Raw genomic sequence first — 22,242 nt, forward strand, 5'->3', positions numbered from 1 at the left:
CCGAAAACATGTTGTCCCGCCGCATGGTACGTAAGAGTGGATCTATCTCAGCATGGGCACCATCTAAATTTGCGCAGTTGTCGCACGAAGAAGAGGCCCAGATCGGCGAAGAGAAAGAAGTTCGCCGCGAAGACCAGGAGAAGATTAATCGCTTCAGTCGGCTGCACTCCCGCGAGAAAGGGTTGGAGGAGCAGCTGAAAGTAAAGGAGGTGTTATTTGCCCTTCGCCTGCTGAGACCTTCGAGACCCTGTGCTAACAATAAGCCCGCAGAAGGAGAAAGAAGACCTGGAAGAGATCTCCACCGAGCTCGAGCTTGCCGACGAAGACGACAAGGTTCCGTACGTAAAAGCGGAATTAGTTTTGAACGTGATAGTTCTGCCCATGTTAACGTGCAATAGGTACAAGATAGGCGACTCATTCTTCTCACTGTCGGTATCTCAAGCCCAAGACCTCCTATCATCCACAGTGGAGAAAATCGATGGCGAGGTCTCCTCACTCCACGACAGATTGAGTGAGCTTCGAGACGAGATGCAGGAACTCAAGGCGGCGCTTTACGGCAGGTTCGGTCGAAGTATCAACTTGGAAGCGTGAGGACAGAGGACTAGTGCTCCTTGATGTCCAGCCCAACCAATTGCCTCTGGCCAGCCACTGTCGACCGGCCTGTATTTGAGGCTCTGCAAACTTGACCGTTGCGGACCGCCCACCTTAGCACAACAAGCTTTTGGCTCCACCGCTCGTAGGATGATGAACAAACAATACTATACTTCAGAACACATAACACAGGCTGACAATGTTATAGAGTCCTGGACTCGCATAGCTCGCGGTAGCGCGATATGGCGAATGTAACATCTGAGAAGAGGCGGTTCAACGTCAGCTTCACAAGCGCTCGGTTTTCCTACATCGACACATTGTACACTCGCGCCCCAGCCTCTGTGTCCAGCAACACAATTCAGCTTTGTACCGTAAGCAGCAACTATGCTGGCCTCGGGATACACTTAGCTTTGCCATGGCTGTTATGCCGATAGCCGATCGGTGGGGATCTCTTGCCCAATGGGAATAGGGAACAGAGATGAATACACCTCGACATACGCCCAACTGTCAAACGGACGTCACTACTGTGTCTCGCTTCGATTGCTTGACGAAGACTCACATGCACTGCTTAATGTTTGTGCGCCTGCGACCTCTTCGAACGTTCGTGCTGAACGTCCCCACCACAATACCTTGCCCCGCATGTCGGACGGGCATGGCCAATCGCCGCCGACTTCGCCGGTCAACAATCCTTTGCGCAGACTCGACGAGTATGATGCGGGCAAACAGATCGAACTGGAGAAGACAACTGTATCCCAAGATACATCTTCAACACCGTCGAGATGTCCGAGCCCCCAGCGAGATGGTGGGAAGACTATGGTGTCTTTCGAAGATGGCGACGTCGAGAATCCCTACAACTTCAGCCAGATCAAGAAGCTATACATTGTAATCACAGCTATTATGCTGGTTATGAACAGTACCATCGGCAGTAGCGTTCCTTCTGGTTCAGCTGCGGCGACGCTGAATCACTTTCATATCAACAACCGGGAAGATCTAGTTCTACCAAACTCCATTTACCTTGTTGGGTATGTGTTAGGTCCGCTTGCCTTTTCGGTAGGTGCTTAGCAATTTCGTTCATCGTCGCGTTGCTGATATATGACAGCCGCTGTCAGAGACGTATGGCCGCAAGATTGTCATGATAGCAACATTCGCCATCTTCACTGCGTTTACGCTCGGCTGCGCTTTAACTCCGACGTTCGCTGGGCTTATTGTAATGCGTTTTCTGGTCGGCATTGGAGCATCAACGCCTGTGTCCGTCGTCGGCGGTATCTATGCTGATATATACAATACGCGTAAGGCGCGAGGCCTTGTCATTACTCTGTTCATGGCAGCAACAACATGGGGACCTTTGATCGGCCCGATAGCCTCTGGGTACACGGCACATATCTCGTGGCGCTGGTCCTACTGGATCCTTCTCATCATCGCCGGAGCCACGTGGCCACTTTTGATATTCATGCCAGAGACTTACGGACCAGTCATCCTTAAGAGGAAAGCTCAGCGCATGCGGAAAGCAACTGGAGATGAAACCATCGTAGCGCCTGTCGAGCTTGAAAAGGTTGACGTACGCGAGCTGATCGTGGTGATTCTAACCCGGCCGATCCGGATGTTCCTCTTTGAAGCGATCGTTTTCTGCTCGTGTCTATACCTCGCGGTTGCGTACGGAATCTTCTTCATGTACTTCCAGGCATATCCGATCATCTTCGAGGGAATCTACGGTTTCAGCGCAGGAGAGGAGGGTCTTGCTTTTATCCCTATCGGAGTCGGTGCCGCGATAGCAAGCATTGTCTACTTGGCTTGGGATGGCTACCTAGACAGGGCACAGTCACGGACGTCACCGCCTGCTTGGAGCCAGATCGAAGAGTATGTGCGGCTACCTCTTGCGTGTCTGGGAGGTCCGCTATTCGTCGCCAGCCTGTTCTGGTTGGGCTGGACTGCAAAGCCCAGCATCCATTGGATCGTGCCGACCATGTCCGCGTTACCCTTCGGCCTCGGCTTTCTCCTGGTCTTCATGGGACAGCTCAACTATATTGTCGATGCCTACGAAGTTTTCGCCGCCAGTGCAACAGGCGCTGCCGCGTGCACGCGAGCGGTTTTCGGAGTGGTGCTACCTTTCGCTGCGGCGCCTATGTACGATCGACTCGGCGTTGCGTGGGCTTGCAGCACGCTGGCATTCCTGAGTCTGCTGATGAGTCTCATACCGTTCGTCTTCATAAGGTTCGGAGACCGCATACGAGCCAACAGCAAGTTCTGCCAGGAGCTTAAGCGGAAGAAGGAAGCAAGTGAGGCTGAGACGGCGAGAAGGAGAGAAAGTCAGGCTGCTGTGAGGCAGCCAGTTGAAGATCCTGAGAAGCAGGTCTGAGGAACATGCGCTTGGGCTGCGACAACCCAAGAAGGCTACCCGCCCGATACGATGGGATCCTCGTAGTCAACGCCGTTGAACAATCCAAGCACAACGTCCAGCATCGGTCCGCACAAACTGCTGGCATCGGGCTCTCCATATACGCCGCCAAATATCCTCTGCTCGCGGTTATAAGCAAGCTCGGCTTCGTTGTCAGGTTGTGGACACCGCTCCGATGATTGACGGTCTGAGACACCATCGGATGATGATTGAGCGCTATCCGTACGTGCAATGTTGGAGAACGGTAATGAAGATGGCAGACCGCAGATCCCTCCGGACGGAGACAAGGCGCCGCATGAAGGGAGTAGAGAGTGCCGTCTCCGGGAGCTCATGGATCGATGTCTGGTGCGCTTCCTGTTGTGTTTTTGTCCCATCTCGGTGTGAGTGTGTTCTGTATAGTGATGTAGTAGAAGTTTGGTGCCTGGGTGAAGGGGGAAATCATGGCGTACGCAGTCAGATACTTACATATACCTCTTTCTCAGGTGCGAAGAGTCATGGTTTCAAATCTTCGACTCTTAGGCGACCGTGCTTGCGCAAACATTTTCCATGTTGGGTTGATAGAGTCGGATGTGACCAGATGAGTCAAGGGGTGGCGATATTGCGCATCTTATGCGGAAGCTTAACCAAAACGGCAGTAGCTCAGCCACTGACCAGTGAAGGGGAGCTTCAAGGCCTCTTAGTATTCCATCATGAGTATCGCAAACACACCCCGATATGGAAACCATAGCCTTCTTGTCACTCATTCATACTTCTTGATCCCTTGAATGGTGACACCTTTGTACAATTGCTGGAGTCGCCGAAGCTTTTGAGTCCCTAGAGCAGCTACGCGATGCTTTCACCGTGGCACACGCTATGCGCCTTTATCCTACTCCCGGCTTCCATCACTGCTGTGACATTGGATTGTAGACACATACGGATCGACGAGAAGGACTTCGATCTGTCAGAGCTCACAGGGCCAAAGACGGTACATTGGCAGCAATGGCAGCCGCCCAGTATATCCAATCTTACCTTCACCATCGACCTTTGTAAACCCCTCAAACGGTCCAAGGGTGCGGGCAGCGATGAGTGTCCCACGGGGACAAGAGTGTGCGGAGTAGAAGAACTGTACAACATCCCCGACAACCGATCTGAGATCAGCAAAGTGATACCCATTGCTGGCGAGTTCACGGCAAGCCATGGCTTATCGCTTGATCCGGAAATCACGAGGCTCAAGGAGAGTTCCAATGCGGACCAAGAAGGGCTTAGGATAGAGTTGCACGGTGGCAAGTACATCGGCCAGACTCACAAGGCCATCATCGAACTCCACTGCAATCGCAACAAGACTGGCAATGAGTGTTGTGACGGCTCGGATAATGCAACAGACATTGCAAGATATGGCGGCATGAACCTGTTTGCGGACGATAGCGATGATGACGGCGATTATCAAGATCCTGTGCTGCCAGACCTTGACAAGGGCAAGAGTATCCAGTTCGTCTCATTCAAGGAAGAAAAGGATGACATCAAAGTCCTCCGCTTGACGTGGCAGACCAAGTACGCATGCGAGGATGCCGCAGACCTGCCATCTGACGGAGACGGTGGCAAGAAGAGAGGCGGCTTGGGCTTCTTTTCGTGGTTTATCATCATCGTGTTCTTGCTCGTTGCCGCTTACATCATTTTTGGCTCGTGGCTGAATTACAACCGGTATGGCGCACGGGGATGGGATCTGATTCCGCACGGCGATACAATACGAGATATACCCTACATTGTCAAGGAGTGGGCTGCGAACATCATAGATCGAATGAAAAGTGGAGGGTCTAGAGGAGGGTATAGCGCTGTATAGTCTTATGATCTGTTACATAACTTCGAATCATACAGTCCCCATTTACGCATCCGCATGTCAGTGTTGCATGTCTGAAGACTCAAGAGGTAGCAATACCCAACAGTTCCTTTGAGATGGCATCTAGGCCGACATTGAACGGCATCGATTGCTGCCCAAGTCCGCAAAGCCGATAGCATACAATCGTCAAGCCGCGTCTACGTCACACTCTCCATCAGATCGCGTATAATGTTGACAGTGTACCTACCTTTATGACAGGTTAATTGTCGCCCATTGTTGATATAATCACCATATTGCAATGCCGGGACTTGTTCGCAAGTTGCTGATGTAGGCAGAAAACGTTGTTAGATACAGTCGTGCATGCTGACAGATACGGTTACCAGATGCGCCGCTGTAGATGGTCTCTTCCTACATCCAGTGGGAGCCCAAGATCAGGGTACGAAGAGCGTCTGTATCGCATATGGGAGCAACGCCATCTCGTCTGCGTCGCGCACAGACGACAACGACGCCCACGATAGATCAATCGAAGCTCATGGCATCGTCGGTAAATGAAGCCGCCGGGAATCGCTTCGTTACACATGCTGAGGCGGCATAGGGCTGTTGGACCTGGTGTCAAGCTCATATTTGATATCCATCACTCGCCGTGAGCAAGTGGCGCAGATTAGGGGCAAGCCAGTTTATTCTTTGACGGACGTTACCCTTATCCCACTTGCTTCACAAGCTGAAGCGGAGAAAGCAATATTGAAGGTGCAGAAGACGCTAAAGACAGGTCACGCTGTGGGAGAAGAAACAGACGAGAGCGATGTTGGTGAGGCGAGCGAGACTGCAAGCATCGACGAGGCAGATCCGGGCGAGTTGACGCCAGAAGTTGCTGCGCTTGAGGCGCCCAAGGCTGGCGTAGTACAGAAAGGCACAAACATTGTAAAGAGTGTCGTACAAGATCGAGGGAAGTATGGACGTTTCGCCAGCCGTTGGTTCAGCAAAGGCGGGCGCAGTACCGGCCTACGCAGTCAGCAGGGCCTGGATGACGGTCTGACGAGGGAGCAGGAAGAGCAGACTGCTGAGGCTCTTCCGCAGACGGATAGCGATGCTCAAGCAGGCGCGAAGCAAGCAGACCCCCGCTCAAACGAAGCAGACGATGGAGAGGCAAAGCAAACTGCTCAGGCTCTTCCCGGCACGGTCACCAATGCAAACGCCGGCGCAGAGGCATCACACTCCGATCCAGCGGTGGAACATGAAGGGAATGCAAAGTCTGGGTCGGGAAAGCCGGCACCTAAGCAGCGAAGCACGGTCGAGTCGCTCATGCCTCGTATCTTGCGAAGTGCGAAGTTGTATTTCAGCTCGAGTGGCTTCTTCTTCTCTTACGAACATGACCTGTCTGGCACGCTGATGCAGAAGGACGTCGTCACCTCTTCGTTACCGCTACACACACGTTTCGGCAGCCTCTTCTTCTGGAACCGCCATCTTGTTGAGCCCTTCATCTCTGCTGGTCACGACTCGTTTGTGCTTCCACTCATGCAGGGCTTCGTCGGCCAACGTGCCTTCTCCATATCAAGGACAGACGGAACGGATCCTGATGTCGTCGCTGAAGCAGCACAAAAGCCTGAAGAGGTCATCGCTGCTCAGGGGCAGCCTACGCCGACGGATACAGGCGCCAGAAACAACCAGGAAGACTACATTCTTACACTGATTTCACGTCGTTCTGTCAAGCGGGCAGGACTTCGCTACCTACGCCGTGGTGTGGACAACGAAGGCAACGTCGCTAACAGTGTTGAGACGGAGCAAATTCTCTCCCCTCAATCATGGCACATGTCGGCTAAGACGTTTTCATTGGTTCAGGTGCGAGGCTCCATACCCCTGTTCTTCTCCCAAAGTCCGTACAGCTTCAAGCCTCTGCCGATACTGTTTGGTTCGGAAAGCACAAATCAAGCGGCACTTCAAAAGCACTTTGGTAACCTCAAGCAAAGGTAGGCAGAGCGACGCGTTCGTTGACTCTCATTACACTGTGATTTCTGTGCTGACACTCCTACCCACCGACGTCAGGTACGGCGACGTGCAGGTAGCAAGCTTGGTCGACAAACACGCTACCGAAGCAGGCATTGGCGAAGCGTTTGAACGACAAGTGGGCGTGCTCAACGAACATGGCGGCGTCGAAGGCAAAGCCGTGGGCTTCGAGTGGTTTGACTTCCACGCTCAGTGTAAGGGTATGAAGTTCGAGAACGTTTCGCTCTTGCTGGATACGCTGCAGAGTCCGCTCAAAAGTTTTGGCTGGATAGTCAAACAGAATGACCGTAACGTGCGCCAGCAGAAAGGAGTACTCCGAACCAATTGCATGGACTGCCTCGATCGCACCAACGTCGTGCAGTCTGCGGTTGGTGGTTGGGCATTGCAGCAGCAGCTCGCAGAGCTGGGTTTGAACATTGATCTGCAGAAGGATCCGAAGACTCAATGGTTCAATACACTGTGGTAAGCTCACACTCTCCTCAAACGTATCCAACAATGTTGCGGATCGTTGGACCCGCAGGCACTCACGAGGCCGAGGGAAGAATGACGGCTTTGGTCAATGTGACTGTGAAGATGACTGACGGTCAGCAGGGCCGATAATGGCGACGCAATCTCCAAACAGTATGCCGGTACCTCGGCGCTCAAAGGGGACTTCACCCGGACTAGGAAGCGTAATTGGACTGGAGCCTTGTCTGACTTCAGTCTCACGCTAAATCGTTACTATAATAACATTTTCGGCGACTACTTTTTACAACTCAATATCGACTTTTACCTGGGAAACGTAGGACCCTCGGCCTTCGATGATTTCGAAGCCGACATGATGAGCCAAGACTATGCGCTTGACGTCAAACGGATACGCCAGAACGCAATCGACACTTGCATCAAGATCGTGCTCGAGGATCCTAAAGAACATTTGACCGCTGGGTGGAGCCTGAGCTGCCCGCAGGAGGCCAACACGCTTAAAAGCCTGCCTTTCGAGGAATGTGTGTTACTGCTCACCGACGCTGCGCTGTACTTTTGCCGCTTCGATTGGGATGCTGAAAAGGTCGGATCGTTCGAGCGAGTAGATTTGACAGACATTACGCAATTGTGGTGTGGCGCATACATTACTAGCACGCTCGGGCCCACCCATACTGACCAGAGCAAGAACTACGGCTTCGCATTGCGATATCAGACAAGAGGTCAGGCGGTGGTACGCACTAACACTCGCACGCTGGACAACGAGAAAGCGGCCGAGGAGGAGAATAAGGGCAAGAATGAGCTGCAAAAGCAGAGTGAGCCCGAGAAAAACGAGAGCAGGTTGCTCGCCTTTAAAGCGCTGCCACCCACGTCGTCGGCTGTGAAGCATCCAGGACGTGAAGAGGCCGCCGAGGGCGCTTTGAGCGAACCTGAATTCATCAGGTCAATTTGTGAGGACATTCAAAGGCTATTGGCAGCTGCGCTGCGCAAGACACGAGGGACGGATCATTTGGAGCTGGAGAAGGTGCCACAAGTGGAGGACAGGGATGTCATCTCCGTGAGCGATGCCAGGAAGAGCACGGGGTACATTGAGAGTCTGGGTTACTCTTTAAAGAAGCTTGTTTGGTCTTGAGTACTTGAACCAAGACTGGCTTCGCCCGAGCTTCGTTTCAACTTTTAGTGTCATCCTACTCGGGCTTTCTTGGCTGCTTGTCGACAAGCGTAGTGGCATACAATGCCATGGCTGTCATGTTGACCTCTGCCGGCATCGGCTTGCCCTCCTCGCCAAGTGTGGATAGCAGCTTGAAGTAATTAATGTAGAACGATGGCGTCGTCGTGAAGAAGATCCTGCCCTCTTCATCGAATGGGTTGCTGAAGGTATGCGGCGAGCGGATGGGGACAACCATGTAATCTCCGGCCTTTGCATCCACGACTTTCTTGTCGACGCCCGGGCTTCCGGGCTCGGGCACGTGGAAGCGAATCGTGCCCTTCGTGACGAAGAATGTTTCGTCGTGCATCTCGTGCCAGTGCGGTGGCGGACCGGGCGTTTTAGGTGGCAGGATCAGCTCAGCAACGCCAATTCTGTTATCTGGGCGGTGTCAGCATGCTTTCATAACTCTGGACGGTGCTGAGTCTCACCCGTGTTGGAGCCATCCTCCATAATGCGGCATGTCAATTGGCCAAGCTTGATCACTTCACCGGCCTTGGCGGGTACGAAGCTCAACGGCACTTCAGGTATTGGGATACCGTTTGGCAGCGTGGCAGGCATGTTTGCGAATGCACCACCCGAGGTCTAGGAACAGTGAGGAGTGTGTGACACGGCTTTGATCGATCTGCACGAAACAATCTTGCTGCAGGATGGGTTTCACAAGTACCGCGCCTTAGCTCGCCCTCAGCCGGAATTGGTGGGGTTTGCTGTAATGAAGCATCTCGCATCTGCAACGCTCTTACATCCACTTACGATGGGCTGAACGGACCAAGCCGGTCGCCACCTTCCGGTTTACGATAGCCGGTACGATTGCGGTCGAATAAACATAGGGGTGAGTAAGGAATATGTGTCGGTTCATCGGCCTTCGGTGCCGCAGTCACCTCGGCACCGGTACAGTACTTGAGGATATCGCGCAGTGCCTAGAATGGGGCATGCAACACTGCTCGGTATTTGCGTTGGAGTGGACCCAATGATCGCTAGCGAGACGACGAGACGAGGTTGAAGTCTGCGTGACAGATTTGATCAGAAGTCACATGAAGCAGCGTGGCGAGCGCGACAAGTGGGTCCGAGTGCCTGACGCGCCGCGCGACTTCAACTTCTCGACTTCAGACTACCACACCTTATCTGCATACAACCATTTCAATGGCCCAGTATGAAGCCTTTCAGACCCCCAACGATGGTCAACTCTCAAACCTACTGGCATCCAAGCGGAGAGCCTCCGACGAAAAAACGACGCCTCAGCAGCAACACCTCCACAAACGACCATATGGAAGCCGTGAGTGCAGCTGCACACTTGCTGAAAAGGCCGAAACCGGGCAAAAATTTCCAGCCACCGGCGCAGCGACGGCCGCTTAATGTGGTTCCAAATCTGCCCGCTTCTTCGCAAAGCAACAGTTCCGACATTGGTCTGGAGGGCTATTTCACGGTGCTCTGGTGAGGTTCCTGGCTCGATGCCCTAGTCCATACTAACGCAGACGTAGGCGCAAATTTACAACGAAGAAACACAAGACCTGGGACGGTGACGGCGTGCTGTCGGTTTCAGGTGGCTACGCCACTCTCCAGGACATCTCTGGCAGAGAGCTTGGCAGGGCGATCTGTAAGGGCCCGCTTCTTGTAGGCACAGAGCTGTCTGTTGGAGGCAAAGATGTTGAGGTGGAGTCCATGATAACCAAAGAAGACCTTCTTGCGGGTAGACCGTTTCTGGGCAACGTGAAGCAGCAGCCGCCTCCACCGTCCGTGAAGGAGCTAGATGAGGTCAGCCGTGTCACTAACAAAGCTCAAGGTCGCCACGACAAGATCGTCGAGACTCAGAGGGATCCTGTGCAGCGTGTGGCCGTAACGTCGAAAGCCACGAGCCAGAAGTACAAGCCGCCGCTCCTGAACGATACCGTGCAACAGCCCAAGCGGGACGCCATCATGCCGATTCCGCGTCACAACCCCCATGCTGAAGGTGCGCTTGTGATGAGACGACTTAAAAGCGTACCAAAAGGCAAGCAAATTGTGGACGTGGTTGTTGATCCGATCTTGACGAAGTCCTTGCGCGAACATCAGCGCGCGGGTGTTGCATTTCTGTACGAATGCGTCATGGGCATGAAACAATACGACGGCGAGGGAGCCATTCTGGCGGACGAAATGGGGCTCGGCAAGACATTGCAGACAATCGCGCTCGTCTGGACGCTTCTCAAACAGAATCCCGTTTACCAAGACGCTCCAGTGATCAAGAAAGCGTTGATCGTATGTCCAGTCACCCTGATCAACAATTGGCGCAAGGAGTTTACGAAGTGGCTCGGCAAGGAGCGCGTAGGCGTATTCGTCGCGGAGAGCAAGAAGACGCGGCTAACAGACTTCACCATGGGCAGGAGCTATAGCGTTATGATTATTGGCTATGAGAAGCTTCGAATGGTGCAAGAGGATTTGCAGAAGGGAAGCGGCATTGACATCGTCATTGCCGACGAGGGTCACCGCCTGAAGACTGCGCAGAACAAGTCTGCCTTAGCAATTCGCTCACTGAAGACGGATCGGCGGATCATACTTAGTGGCACGCCGATCCAGAATGACTTGGCAGAGTTCTTCACCATGGTCGATTTCGTCAATCCCGGCTTGTTGAACAAGTATTCGGTCTTTAAACGGGAGTTCGAGAATCCCATACTCAAGAGTCGACAGCCTGGCGCTTCTGCGAAGGACGTGGAGAAGGGCGAAGCGCGTAGCGAAGAGCTAGCGAAGCTCACCGGCATGTTCATCTTGCGGCGAACAGCAGAAATACTGTCGAAGTATTTGCCGCCCAAGACGGAGTACGTGGTTTTTTGCAGACCCACCGAAGCACAAGCGTTGGTGTATCGAGCGATCATCGGATCACCAACTTTCAACGCGGCACTGGGCTCGTCTGCTGTCACACTTGAACTTATCAATATCCTCAAGAAGGTCTGTAACAGCCCGACCTTATTGCTGAGGAAAGGCGACAAAGGGGACGATGCGACTAAGCCCGAGCTTCTCGGATGCGTGCCTTCGGGTCTGCTCAGGACGCCTGGCGCGAGCGGGAAATTGCAGGTGCTCGATTCACTGCTTCATCGCATCCGGACCACAACAGAAGAGAAGGTAGTGCTTGTCAGCAACTACACGGCGACTATGGATATCCTGGGGAATCTGCTGAGTTCGCTCTCGTACAGATATCTTCGGCTGGATGGCTCAACACCTGCAGGCAAACGGCAGGAGTTGGTCGATCGTTTCAACAGGTCGCCGCCAAGTAACTCATTTGTCTTTCTGTTGTCCGCTAAAGCTGGTGGTGTCGGCCTCAATCTGATCGGCGCATCCAGGCTGATACTTTTCGATCTAGACTGGAACCCTGCGACAGACCTTCAAGCGATGGCTCGAGTGCACAGAGATGGTCAGAAGCGGCCGTGCTTCATCTATCGCTTGGTTACACAAGGTGCTCTCGACGAGAAGATATTTCAGCGGCAGGTCAGCAAGACGGGACTGGCTGACAGTATAGTAGACGGCAAGAGCGGTGTCAGTGGCTTCACTCGTGAGGAGCTCCGCGACCTCTTCAGCCTAGATGAAGATCTGGACTGCCAAACGCACAAGCTACTTGGCTGCAGCTGTGGCGGGAATGGCACGCTTGTGTCGCCTGATCCTGAAATCGCGCTTCCAGGTCGCAACGATCTGGCATCACTCAGTACTGCGGCCGGTGGATTCATCGATCTTGAGGAAGCCCAGCAACCAGAAATTATCTGGATGGACGCTGACTCTGACGACGAAATCCTGTCACGGAAGGACATTGTCAAATGGCGGACTGGGAATCAGGTCGACTGGCAGACACAGGAAGCGGACATCAAACGGAAAGCTCGAGAGTGCCTTAACGCTGATGGCAAGGCGAAAATGCTTAGCCTCATGCAATATGCCCACTTTGATACTGCCAACTCTGCAGTGCCGAAACTCTCTGACCAAACCGAGATGGTATGGGGTGATGACGAGCCATGGGAGAACGAGCCGCAAGAGCTGAACAGTCTCGAGACTGCGATCGAAGACGATGCGCTGCGGACGGTAATCCGTGAGGACGGTAAGAGAATTGGCTTCGTCTTCACCAAAACGAGCACGTGACCAGTGATGCTCTTGAACCGCGAGCGGCGAATGTGGTCGGGACAATGCGACAAGAAAGTGCCAGACCACACCGACACCACATTTTCCGAAGTCCGAGTGTGCATGTAGGCCATCGTATGTATGTATATCTAATCTAGCACAGCGATTAGTCCAGCGATAGCTGCATCCCTCGCAAACAGGTTTCCCGTGGAGCTATCTATGCCGACTGCTGCCTTCTCTCCGATTGTGCTAATTCCGCTCCTAGCTTTCACAGCGAGCGGGCATACGAGCTCTCAGCGTTCTGCGAGCGGCTCGGTAGTATTGTAGGACAGAATGCACTGAAGCGCGACCCTCACCGGCAAGTGCCCAGGTTCAGATAAGTAAGCTGTAGCTGCCGTCTTCGGCATAGCGTTGGCATGCTCTCGCAGTCCTGCAGTAGGCGGATGCGTATCATAGAGCACAGTTGTAGCGCGCTGCAAGCACTTACCGTACCAAGGCTTCAACGGCAACCTTTAAAGGAGCTCGAGAAGGTAGCTATGTTCTGTGCCCGGTCGTTGCATGCGGAGGTGTTGCTATGGAGGCTCCCAATGCTTTGGACACCATCTCGATCGACGGCAGCATCGAAGCATATGCGGGACAACATGACGCGGCTGGTGGTGAAGGTAGCAAGAAGTCGTGAGGGCACCCTTGCAGCTTGTTCAGCATCCCCACAACACAGCGCGCGAAGAGGTGAAGTTCAGCCGCGAAGGCTCCCCACACACACGGAAGCGATCAAGCCCATAGCCGCTTGCGGTTAGGCGTGAGAGCCCACGAACGCGCAATGCGTGGAGTCGGATGCTGCTGGTCCACGCGTAGGATTGGTCGAAGGGCATGCAGAAATGCAAGCTTCCTGCAGTGCTGTTTAGATGCAGGGTTACGATGATGGTGGCTTAACTGCTCATTGGATCGGACCGTCTACATCTCAGACAGAGCTGATGGAAGCTTTGCTATCTTGGAGGTAGCTTTAGCAACGCTCGCGACATGCAATGAAGGCTCTCCTTATAGCAGTGGCGATTCTGCTATTGCTTTACTGTCCACAACAGCCAGGGTGTTGGCCTGTTGCAGCCTGGACTGCTGCTCGTGCTGCGGATAAGATCGAGAAGCGGCCTAAGCCAGCTATTTTGGAGCCGTTTCGAACGGCGGAATAGGAAAGCTTAGATGCCGATCATCGCCTAAGCATGTTTATTTCGATATGGCGAGAACCGCTACTGCCGCCAGAGAACAATCATTGCACTTCCACAGCTCTGACAACCTGTATCAAGAAACGTTGGTGGTCGAGGCCTGCAACTATGTGTCGCAGATGAATAATCCGTTGCTGCACAGGGTGTCTTGTCGCCATGTGAAAGGCAGAAGCAAGGAGAAGACACGGCTCGTATTCAAACTGGCTGCCGCATCGGCGGGCGGCTCGACTACGAGGGCACTGTTGTCCTGGCGTACACGAGCAACGTTGTTATGTGATGAAGTATCCGCCTTCCACAGGACGCTGTTCGGGCGGTATCGTGAGTGCGGTTTCGCCTTAAGAAACAACTTCTGTCCTGCGAAAAGGTAAGAAAGTACATAGACCGAGCGGGTAGGCCTCGATGGTTATCGTCTGTGCACGTATGCAGCGTAATGCATAGCGGAGACGCTAGTGCGGGAATTGGGAGAGCAGTTGAGTGGCATTCTCATCAATCACTCTCCTCACAGCCTGGCACCGAGGGAGTTCGCCTTCTTCTCTCCCGATCGTGCTCAAGTCTTCGTTGACCAGCATGAGCCCTCGAGTGCGTGTTTTGTAACAGGATACGGGCGTTGGTTGTGTCGTGCATCTACTGGCGAGGCCCGCCCTAACATTCTCCAAACAAGCCCCCTTTCAGCTCATCACCATATTTGCCCTCTTACGCCGCCGCTACAACGACCTTTTGACGACTTACGACTGAACCTTCGACATCGTTGGCTAGCAAGAGCAGTGCTATACTACATCTTCCTCGGCAACCAGATGCATTGAGGTCTTGCCACAGTCCGCCCAGGACTTTCCCGCAACAGGCTAAGAAGGTATGATACGCTTGAGATACACTGGGCAGGCGAGAACGGCACCATTACCGTTCTTGTTCCTGTCATGCTCGCCTTTGGATCTCCTCATCACAGCCCCGTGTTTAGCCGTCTCCTGTACTCCTTCCAGCCTCTGCTCCTCCCGTGACTGCCTCTCCCCGTGTTCGCCTTCACACAACCAGCCAAGTCCTTCAGCGATCTCATTTACTGACTGCTTAGCCTTGCAGAATACACGTCTTATTCACCACTTGTTGACCCCATGGCCGAAGTCTTGCCTATGATGCTACCTTCCCGGCCATCGTCAGCCGAGGCCTTCCAATCTACACAGCAACAATACTCCCCAACGCCACGTCTAACACAAACCCCAAGGAGCATGTACAATGGGCAGCACAACGTGTATCGAACTACCTCTGCGGCCCCCGTGGCTCCCTACGCCTTCACTGCAACCCCGCGGACGGCTTCCGCGCCTACCTTCGTTCAAGGGGCACAGAAACCTCACGGTCACGCACCCTCAGCGTCCACGTCGTCGTCTTCAGAGACGTCGTCTCAGCCATCGACGAAGGGTGATTCGTTTATGACATCGCAGCCGCCGTCGCTACTTAACGTAGCGTTGCCGTCACCTGACCTGGCAATGCCATCGTTTGAGCAGCCTGTCAAAGCGTCACCTGACCGTTATAGACGGCCTGCTCAGCGGCGTGTGGACAGCAATGGGTCCGCCAAGGTACCGATGGGCTCGGCAGCGCCGTCCGGAAACGGACTCGGTAGTGTCAGCCACCTTTACCAGGTTCAGCAGCCAATCCGGCGGCAGGAAAGTGTTGACGACATGGCTATGCCGAAGTCAAAGGAGTCTGAACTGGCTAAGCGTTATAGGAGACGCAGCTTGAACAGCCTGGAGACGCAGACGTTGATGACACCGCAAGCTAGTGCTGGCGCTCGGAGACCGAGTTCCGGACACGGACCGGGTGCCACATCTACTCCGACCACCATGAGACCGGTCTCCTTCCACTCGCAAGCGTCCAGTGAGGAAGCCATCTCCCGCAACCCGTCTCAGACTTCGCTTGCAAGAGCAGAGTCCATTCAGCGAGAGAGTGTAAGGCTCGTGGAGAATGTCAAGCCTACACCGCAGCCCAATGTCAGCGTTCCGCCAAGAGGCTCGTCTGAGCCTAACAAACGCATCGCTGGTCCATCGCCGTTGTCAAAGCAAGCTGTAGACCCAGAGCAAACATCTCCGGTTAAACCTAAGACCTACGCTGCTGCTGCCCAGGCCGGCGTCCAGACGCCGCTGGCGGCTCCGAGCGCAGCAGCTGCACAACTCGCAGCTGTGTCCGACAAGGACCTTAACAAGGGCATGAAGTCACGGCTACGTCGCGCCTTCTCTTTTGGCGGATCTCATGAACTTAGGCGGGCTGCGGGAGAGAACAACCAAGCCGCACAAGCTGCACAGGCAGCGCAGCAAGCTCGGGCACAGCATCAGCAACGGGTGGACAGTGAGTTGGAGCTTGATGCCGAGCAGCAAGAGATTGCGAGGAGACAGGAAGCAGCTGGAATCGGTGCAGGCATCTATTCAGGACAGGGCGGCTTCACTGGCTCCACGGACAATCTATCCATCTCTTCCACCGCATCGTCCGCGTCGATGATGCTGCGGAAAATGGGCCAGGGTGCGAGGAAGGGTGCTAGAAGCATCAAGGGCTTGTTCAGACCCAAGTCTGTGATCGGCGTGCCGGCTGCGGATGGTCCTGTCGTCCAAGTCGGATCCGGGGCTCCCGTCCAACCTAGCGTGGCTCAGGTGTCGATGGTAACAGTCGAGGCTGAACGACAGAAGGTTAATGTTAATGCGGACCCTGCAGAGAAGGCTGGAGGTGCTACTGGCTTCCCAAGACTGGAGCGCAACTCCATTGACGCCGCAAGCGCTGCGGCAACGGCCACGGCAACAGGCGGCGCTCCAGCAGAAGCTAGAGGGTCCGCGGATGGCTCGGACTCGCTCTCTCGACGTAGCATCGTCGGCAGCGAGAAGGATCGAGCTGATGTCCTTGCAGCAGTCCGTAAAGGTATCCTCAAACGATCTGGCACTGGATCGCCGAACGGCTCGCCAACCATCAACCCTATTGACGCTGCTCCAGCTTCGGTTCCACAGATCGTGGAAAGCCCGGCCGTGAGCATGCCTGATACGCCGAAGGACCAGCTACAAGGCCGTAGCGCTTCGCTGAATGGCGATTACTTCACCCCGCGACTGGTGACGCTGACGAAGAGCATGCCCAATACGCCTAACGGCTCGATCAGGGGCATCACCTTCAGCCCGCGGATACAGTTCCACGATGTTTGGTCGAGCACCGAGTATGATCGTCGCGGTGAGGTTGCCACGTGTAACCGCCTGACGCCGATGCTGGCACAGCAGATCAAAGAGGAGCTCAATACCTTCAAAATGGTACGTCCCTAATCTTACTCGTACTCGAACGTTCACGCTAATATCGCTCTAGGAGATGGAAGTCCACGAGCTCAGCAAGCCGCACACGCATTTCTTCTAATGAACACAAAGCACGTACACAACACCGCTTTCACGGACGAGCATGAGCACGAAGAGGCCGCAAGAAGCGAATCTGCAGCATTTCGACGGCGTCCCTGCATCATCTAATTATCTCATGTATGGTGTTCACCAGGCGTTACGACGGCGTTACAAAAGAATCACGGGTCACGGGAGTCTTGCATCTTGCACATTCCAGCGAACCGCGGAGAGTTTCTGCCGATATTCGGCGCGGACGAAAGCAGAGCAGGATCCATTGTTGCCATTTTCGAGAGTTTGAATGCTTGTTGACGCATTGGGCTACGATCACTCGTCCTCGCTGCTTGCACACGTTTCCTTCGATAATGGTGACGGGATGGGCCTTGGTGGGAGGGAAGACGGAGACCTGGTGTTGGTGTTCGAGTAGACAGTGTTTTGATAATGAGGGTCTCCTCTTCTCTCCTTCATAGCTGAGTTCTACTTCGCCCAGGCAACTTGCCAAGCTGACCACAAGAGGCTGCCGCAGAGCGCAGAGTCTCCGCAATGCCCTACAACAGCTTGGGTCATGCGGAGAAATTGACACGCCACTTTCCAGCAATTCCAAGTACCCAGCAATGCCACACCGCCTTCGCATACGGATGTTCGCAACCGTTCGCATTCACCTCCATCCGGAGGGCTGTGCACCCTGCGCTAAACCGCTTCGGATGAAGATCTGCAAAATGAGTGTTTATGTCATAGGCATACGCTTCGTTATATGGGTGGCGTGTCTTCTTCTTGACATTCGGTTGACATCAACAGCTTTACTGGTAGCACACACAGATCTATAACCACACAAGACTCACAAACAACTATCGGGATATGGCTTGCTTGCTTATCGCTGGCACAATCGCCCTTGCCGACAAGGCGGCCCAGAAAAGGAAGGAACGCAAAGCCAAGCATAACGCCTTACGGTACGAAGACCTACAGACAGAGACCGGCGCACAAATGAAGAGGACGTTGAGTGCGGAGTCCGAGAGCTTTCCAACAGAGAAAGTCAATACGCGTACCCAAGTCACACAAGATGCACCACCTGCATATCACGACGTTGTCCAACGAGAGCGGCATCATCCTGAGAAGATGCGGAACTCGTGATATTCGTCAAACGGAAGGCGATGGTACCGACCCATGGAGCGTCGGGTGAAATGTTACGACCCGACCACGACACGACATAAATGATGCACGCTATGTCACCCATCGAAGTACGCCAGCTGCTGTCGGGTTGCTTTAGCTTATGACCTGTCAGCTTTCACGACCGCTTCCATTCTTGCTGTATATTGCCGTCATCGCGGGAGTGGCGTTTACGTGGCAAGTAAAGCTCCTCTGTATTGGTTATGTGTATGAAAGACCGCAATGTTGAGAATACTGCGACAGCATCAATTTGGAGCTATCATGCGTTCCTCTGCCCGCCTTGTACTCGTACATCAGCCAGATACCCTAGCTACATTACCATCAGCACACTGTTCGCCTGCAAACAGGTGGCGCCCTGCATCGATTCATTAATACTTCGCCATCATTACCATGCGAATCATGGGCAAGTAACCCATGGACGACCCATGAACCCCTTCATAACCGCGTGTTATGCCATGGTTCCCGTCCAGAACCATCTTTCGCCGTGCTCCTTCGCTGCATATTTGTCAATGAGAACCCTGACACCGCCAAACGCTACCATATGCAGCCACCATGCATGTCAACATGTCGTGCAGCGAGCGCGGCCAGTCTCCGATAGGTGGATCACGTCTTCAGTTCGTCCAACCCAGCCACGAACGCCTGTTTTAGACCGTGTGTAACACAAGCCAACCCAGTTGGGAATACGCATCATCGGTCTCTTAACGCCGCTGAAGTCGACGACTCCGCAAGAGTCGCTTCACCGCCCCCATCGCTTGCTGGCTCAAGCTGCGACAAGCACCGTAAAATAAGCTCCACGATCTCCTCCTCTGCCACTCCCATTTGATAGTCGACCAGACCCTTCGGCTCGACGATATCGCACAGCCTCACGAGTTCTCTAGAAAGCTGTTCCAGCATTTGAGTATTCATGATCGACTGAGGCTCTTGGATCGGTTGGTTGGTGCGTGACATCTCATCCGCCATATCAAACTGGCGCTGCATCGTTGCAAGCCAGACTTTGTTGAATTCGTCCCATAGCTGCAGTCGCTCGTCGCGCATCGCCGCATCCTCATCGCGCGTGAGACCTAAGGCATGCAGTTAGCCTTGCACTCATCCTGATGGCTCTCCACTTACCAAGTGCTTCCGCATTGCCCAACAAATACTGCGAGATCTGCATCAAATGTTGGCCAACATCGTACAGCGCACCGTCCCTGACCATAGCAAAGATCTGCCGCACACGCGACCGGTACGTGTTGAACTCTTGATCGACAGACGGAGTCGCTTGTTGCGTGCCATAAGGAGCTTGCTGAGCATATGTCGCGTAAGCTCCTGACTGAGAAGGGTCGGTCATGGTACTGGGATACGGCTGCGGCACGGGTGGACCAGGTTGCGGGTAGCCAGCTTGTTGATATTGCGCTGGCACCTGCTGGGCACTGAGTTCGGGAGCAGGCGCGCTGGTCGGACCCGCTTGACCTGCAAGGTAATATTGCGCCGCTTGTGGAACTCCGTATTGGGCCGAGAGTGTCTCAGATGCACCACTAGGCCGTTGTCTGTACTGTGATGCTTGCTCATATACTGGACCTGTTGATTGTGATGGTATCTGCGGCGGGGCCATGCCATATGCCATGCCGCCGCCATAAGGCTGATATGTTGCGTGCTGTGCCTGTCGTTGTGGGTCTGAGACCTGCATTGTCTGCGTATACGCGACCGCACCCTGCATTGTCGGGAGGCCACTGTACTGCGCGCTTTGCTGAAAGCCGTACATCTGTTGTACATCGCCGGCAGTCCTTCCGATTGGAGCTGATGCAGCAGGTGCGTGCTGGATATAGGAAGCTTGACGAAATCGTCCGTCTGATACTGGGCTGACGTACTGGCTAAGTACCTGGTTCGCACTCTGTTGCGGCTGCTGCTGACCGTACGGATGAGGCGCATACTGTCTTTGCGATGGATCATTCTGATCCATCACCAGATACGATGATTCGGGATATGTCAGAAGAGGGTCTTTGCCCGCAAGATGCGCCTGAGGCGAGATTGGCGGTGTTGCATAGACTTGCGCCAGGATGCCGATTTGATAGAAGACTGCTTGGTTGACGAAGTATTAAGAAGCCGGCGGGCTACTCTAGGACGTACTGGCCCAACGTCCACAGTAGGGTAGGTAGATTCTTTCTCGTTGACTGCTGGACCACGCAGTTTGTGAAAGCAGGGAAGTTGTTCGGAGTCGAGAAGATCAATATCGCGTCGTAGCTGCCTAGGAGATCGTCTAATGGTACGCGCAGAAAGTTTTTCAACGCAAAATCTGCCCAATATGCCACCCAACCCAAGTCTTCAAGTCCGGCCTAACCACGCAAATTGAAGGAGCCCGGACCTGTGCCGAAAGAACGCTGAAACGAATGGAAGTGCCCTAGCAGCAGAGTGATGAAGTAATCGAGTGGCAGTGCGCGCAGAAGAGACTGTGCATGAGGGACGATGAGGGAAGTGGGAGTGAAGCAAGATCCCAAGCGCAAGGGTGGGGTCGTCGAGCCTACGGACTGTCGCTTCGACGTTTTGCGATGCCCACAGGGTCAAGATGCCGAGCCGGACCCTTGTAAGGTGTGGAGAGTAAGGCGCCAGAACGTAAGGCAGTTGGGCTGGTCGAATGATAGCGGGGGCTGGTGTTGTTACATACGGCCAACATGATTCATGGGAAGAGTGAGGCGGCCTTCCAGAAGTGTCAGGCGGCAAAGCGGAGTCATGACCGCCGTTTGGAGCGGACAATGACCTGAAATGGAGAATTGTAGGGTCTGGACATGTCGGGTCCAAGAGGTTCGAAGTTAGTTTCCTCTCGACGCCCAAGATGACCGAGGGAAGCAGCAGGAACAGGTAGAAGAGACGTAAGCCTTGCGTCAGCCCTGATTGGTCACCCAAATTTGGGCAAACGATGGTTCTCTGCAGGTACATGCCTAGATTACGGGCTAGTGTACTCGGCCTAATGGTCGCGTGTGGCACTATGAACTCAAGGAAGACGGGGTGGCGGGTGGCGACCCATCTGTGACTGCGGTGGGACGGTCACCTCGCGGGTACTTGTGCACCATGGATACCCTACACTGAGATCGGCGGTGCTGGCGTCAATACGCGGCCGTGGGAAGCAACACTCCCATCAGGTTCAGTGCTATAGGAAGCTTTCCTTAGCGGAAGTCGCGCAAGCCGCGGTGTCTCAGGCGCAGTTCCGCCGGGCAGGCCGGACTGCTGTGGCAACCGAGTCGAGACAACAATGAGACAGGTCGCATGCACGCGCTCCCGCTATCATAGCTCTGACGAGCTCTTGTTGATGTACTCCGGGTTTCGAAGCTGAGCACAAGGCACGGGTTGGTTGTATGCAAGTCCTGTACCTGCATCAGTCTCCTGCATGTACCCTGCATACTCAAGCGCACGAATACGTTGTCGGCAACATGAACAACTCAGCATGACTCGAAATATGGTTGAAAATTCCCCACCGTGCGCTCATATCCGAACTGTCACCTTGCCGTTAGCAAAAACTTTCCCAGATCGAATGACCACCTGCTTTGCTGCAAGCCGCTGCTCACCAAGTTCACCTTCGGGCCGGCCTGCCAACCCAGCCCCAAACGCTGGAGGATCGTTCGCTGTGAACCTTGTTAAGCCATAGCTACGGCATCTGCCCAACGGCACCGCCGCCACATCAAACCTACACATGACAGTTGACAAGACTCCTGCAGCGACGTTGAGGTAGACCAGGATCATACACGCCTAACGCGCTGTTACGACATGTCAATCATCATTTATGCCCACGCAATGCTGATTGTAGGGCAACGTGCTCTTGCAGAAATCTAAATTGGGCACCATTGGGCTCAAAGCCGAACATGTCCATCAACACATTTCTTGACTATAGATGCGCGAGCTTTCCGCACCGACTTTTGGTCACGTTGTTGCCAAGGTCATACGGATGGGTTTTGCATGCGCGAGTCTGAGTTTCGGACCAGGAACAA

General features: G+C 54.0%; 10 protein-coding genes across 10 annotated transcripts; 6 read left to right on the top strand and 4 right to left on the bottom strand.

Annotated features, from left to right (window-relative positions):
* Positions 1-8: 8 nt before the first annotated feature.
* BAUCODRAFT_151620 (uncharacterized protein) lies at positions 9-591 on the top strand (the record flags this gene model as incomplete). The annotated part of the gene is made up of 4 exons (XM_007682457.1): positions 9-26; positions 78-200; positions 271-338; positions 399-591. The coding sequence occupies 4 exons, from the start codon at positions 9-11 to the stop codon at positions 589-591; spliced, it is 402 nt and encodes a 133-aa protein (XP_007680647.1).
* A 639-nt stretch (positions 592-1,230) lies between these two features.
* Positions 1,231-2,947, top strand: BAUCODRAFT_77741 (uncharacterized protein; the record flags this gene model as incomplete). Its single annotated transcript, XM_007682274.1, has 2 exons — positions 1,231-1,641; positions 1,691-2,947. The coding sequence occupies 2 exons, from the start codon at positions 1,231-1,233 to the stop codon at positions 2,945-2,947; spliced, it is 1,668 nt and encodes a 555-aa protein (XP_007680464.1).
* BAUCODRAFT_281232 (uncharacterized protein) lies at positions 2,948-3,648 on the bottom strand. Its single transcript, XM_007682458.1, has one exon. It carries the CDS (start codon positions 3,358-3,360, stop codon positions 2,983-2,985), a length of 378 nt encoding a protein of 125 aa, XP_007680648.1. The 5' UTR covers positions 3,361-3,648; the 3' UTR covers positions 2,948-2,982.
* Positions 3,649-3,676: 28 nt separating this feature from the next.
* On the top strand, positions 3,677-4,817 carry BAUCODRAFT_38217 (uncharacterized protein). The gene has a single exon (XM_007682164.1). The coding sequence runs from the start codon at positions 3,816-3,818 to the stop codon at positions 4,803-4,805; it is 990 nt and encodes a 329-aa protein (XP_007680354.1). The 5' UTR covers positions 3,677-3,815; the 3' UTR covers positions 4,806-4,817.
* A 283-nt stretch (positions 4,818-5,100) lies between these two features.
* On the top strand, positions 5,101-8,397 carry BAUCODRAFT_151623 (uncharacterized protein; the record flags this gene model as incomplete). The annotated part of the gene is made up of 5 exons (XM_007682459.1): positions 5,101-5,129; positions 5,186-5,346; positions 5,398-6,769; positions 6,846-7,268; positions 7,398-8,397. The coding sequence occupies 5 exons, from the start codon at positions 5,101-5,103 to the stop codon at positions 8,395-8,397; spliced, it is 2,985 nt and encodes a 994-aa protein (XP_007680649.1).
* Positions 8,398-8,452: 55 nt separating this feature from the next.
* Positions 8,453-9,464, bottom strand: BAUCODRAFT_142762 (uncharacterized protein; the record flags this gene model as incomplete). Its single annotated transcript, XM_007682460.1, has 2 exons — positions 8,904-9,464; positions 8,453-8,853 (listed from the first exon to the last, which is right to left on the bottom strand). The coding sequence occupies exons 1-2, from the start codon at positions 9,031-9,033 to the stop codon at positions 8,453-8,455; spliced, it is 531 nt and encodes a 176-aa protein (XP_007680650.1). The 5' UTR covers positions 9,034-9,464.
* A 161-nt stretch (positions 9,465-9,625) lies between these two features.
* BAUCODRAFT_569497 (uncharacterized protein) lies at positions 9,626-12,767 on the top strand (the record flags this gene model as incomplete). Its single annotated transcript, XM_007682461.1, has 2 exons — positions 9,626-9,906; positions 9,954-12,767. The coding sequence occupies 2 exons, from the start codon at positions 9,626-9,628 to the stop codon at positions 12,568-12,570; spliced, it is 2,898 nt and encodes a 965-aa protein (XP_007680651.1). The 3' UTR covers positions 12,571-12,767.
* A 2,222-nt stretch (positions 12,768-14,989) lies between these two features.
* Positions 14,990-17,141, top strand: BAUCODRAFT_78517 (uncharacterized protein; the record flags this gene model as incomplete). Its single annotated transcript, XM_007682333.1, has 2 exons — positions 14,990-17,041; positions 17,094-17,141. 2 exons carry the CDS (start codon positions 14,990-14,992, stop codon positions 17,139-17,141), a joined length of 2,100 nt encoding a protein of 699 aa, XP_007680523.1.
* A 1,829-nt stretch (positions 17,142-18,970) lies between these two features.
* On the bottom strand, positions 18,971-19,979 carry BAUCODRAFT_77809 (uncharacterized protein; the record flags this gene model as incomplete). Its single annotated transcript, XM_007682280.1, has 2 exons — positions 18,971-19,344; positions 19,394-19,979. 2 exons carry the CDS (start codon positions 19,977-19,979, stop codon positions 18,971-18,973), a joined length of 960 nt encoding a protein of 319 aa, XP_007680470.1.
* A 419-nt stretch (positions 19,980-20,398) lies between these two features.
* Positions 20,399-21,310, bottom strand: BAUCODRAFT_281550 (uncharacterized protein). The gene has a single exon (XM_007682462.1). The coding sequence runs from the start codon at positions 21,194-21,196 to the stop codon at positions 20,585-20,587; it is 612 nt and encodes a 203-aa protein (XP_007680652.1). The 5' UTR covers positions 21,197-21,310; the 3' UTR covers positions 20,399-20,584.
* Positions 21,311-22,242: the final 932 nt, after the last annotated feature.

Source organism: Baudoinia panamericana, assembly GCF_000338955.1.
Source record: "Baudoinia panamericana UAMH 10762 unplaced genomic scaffold BAUCOscaffold_13, whole genome shotgun sequence".
Lineage (NCBI taxonomy): Eukaryota > Fungi > Ascomycota > Dothideomycetes > Mycosphaerellales > Teratosphaeriaceae > Baudoinia > Baudoinia panamericana.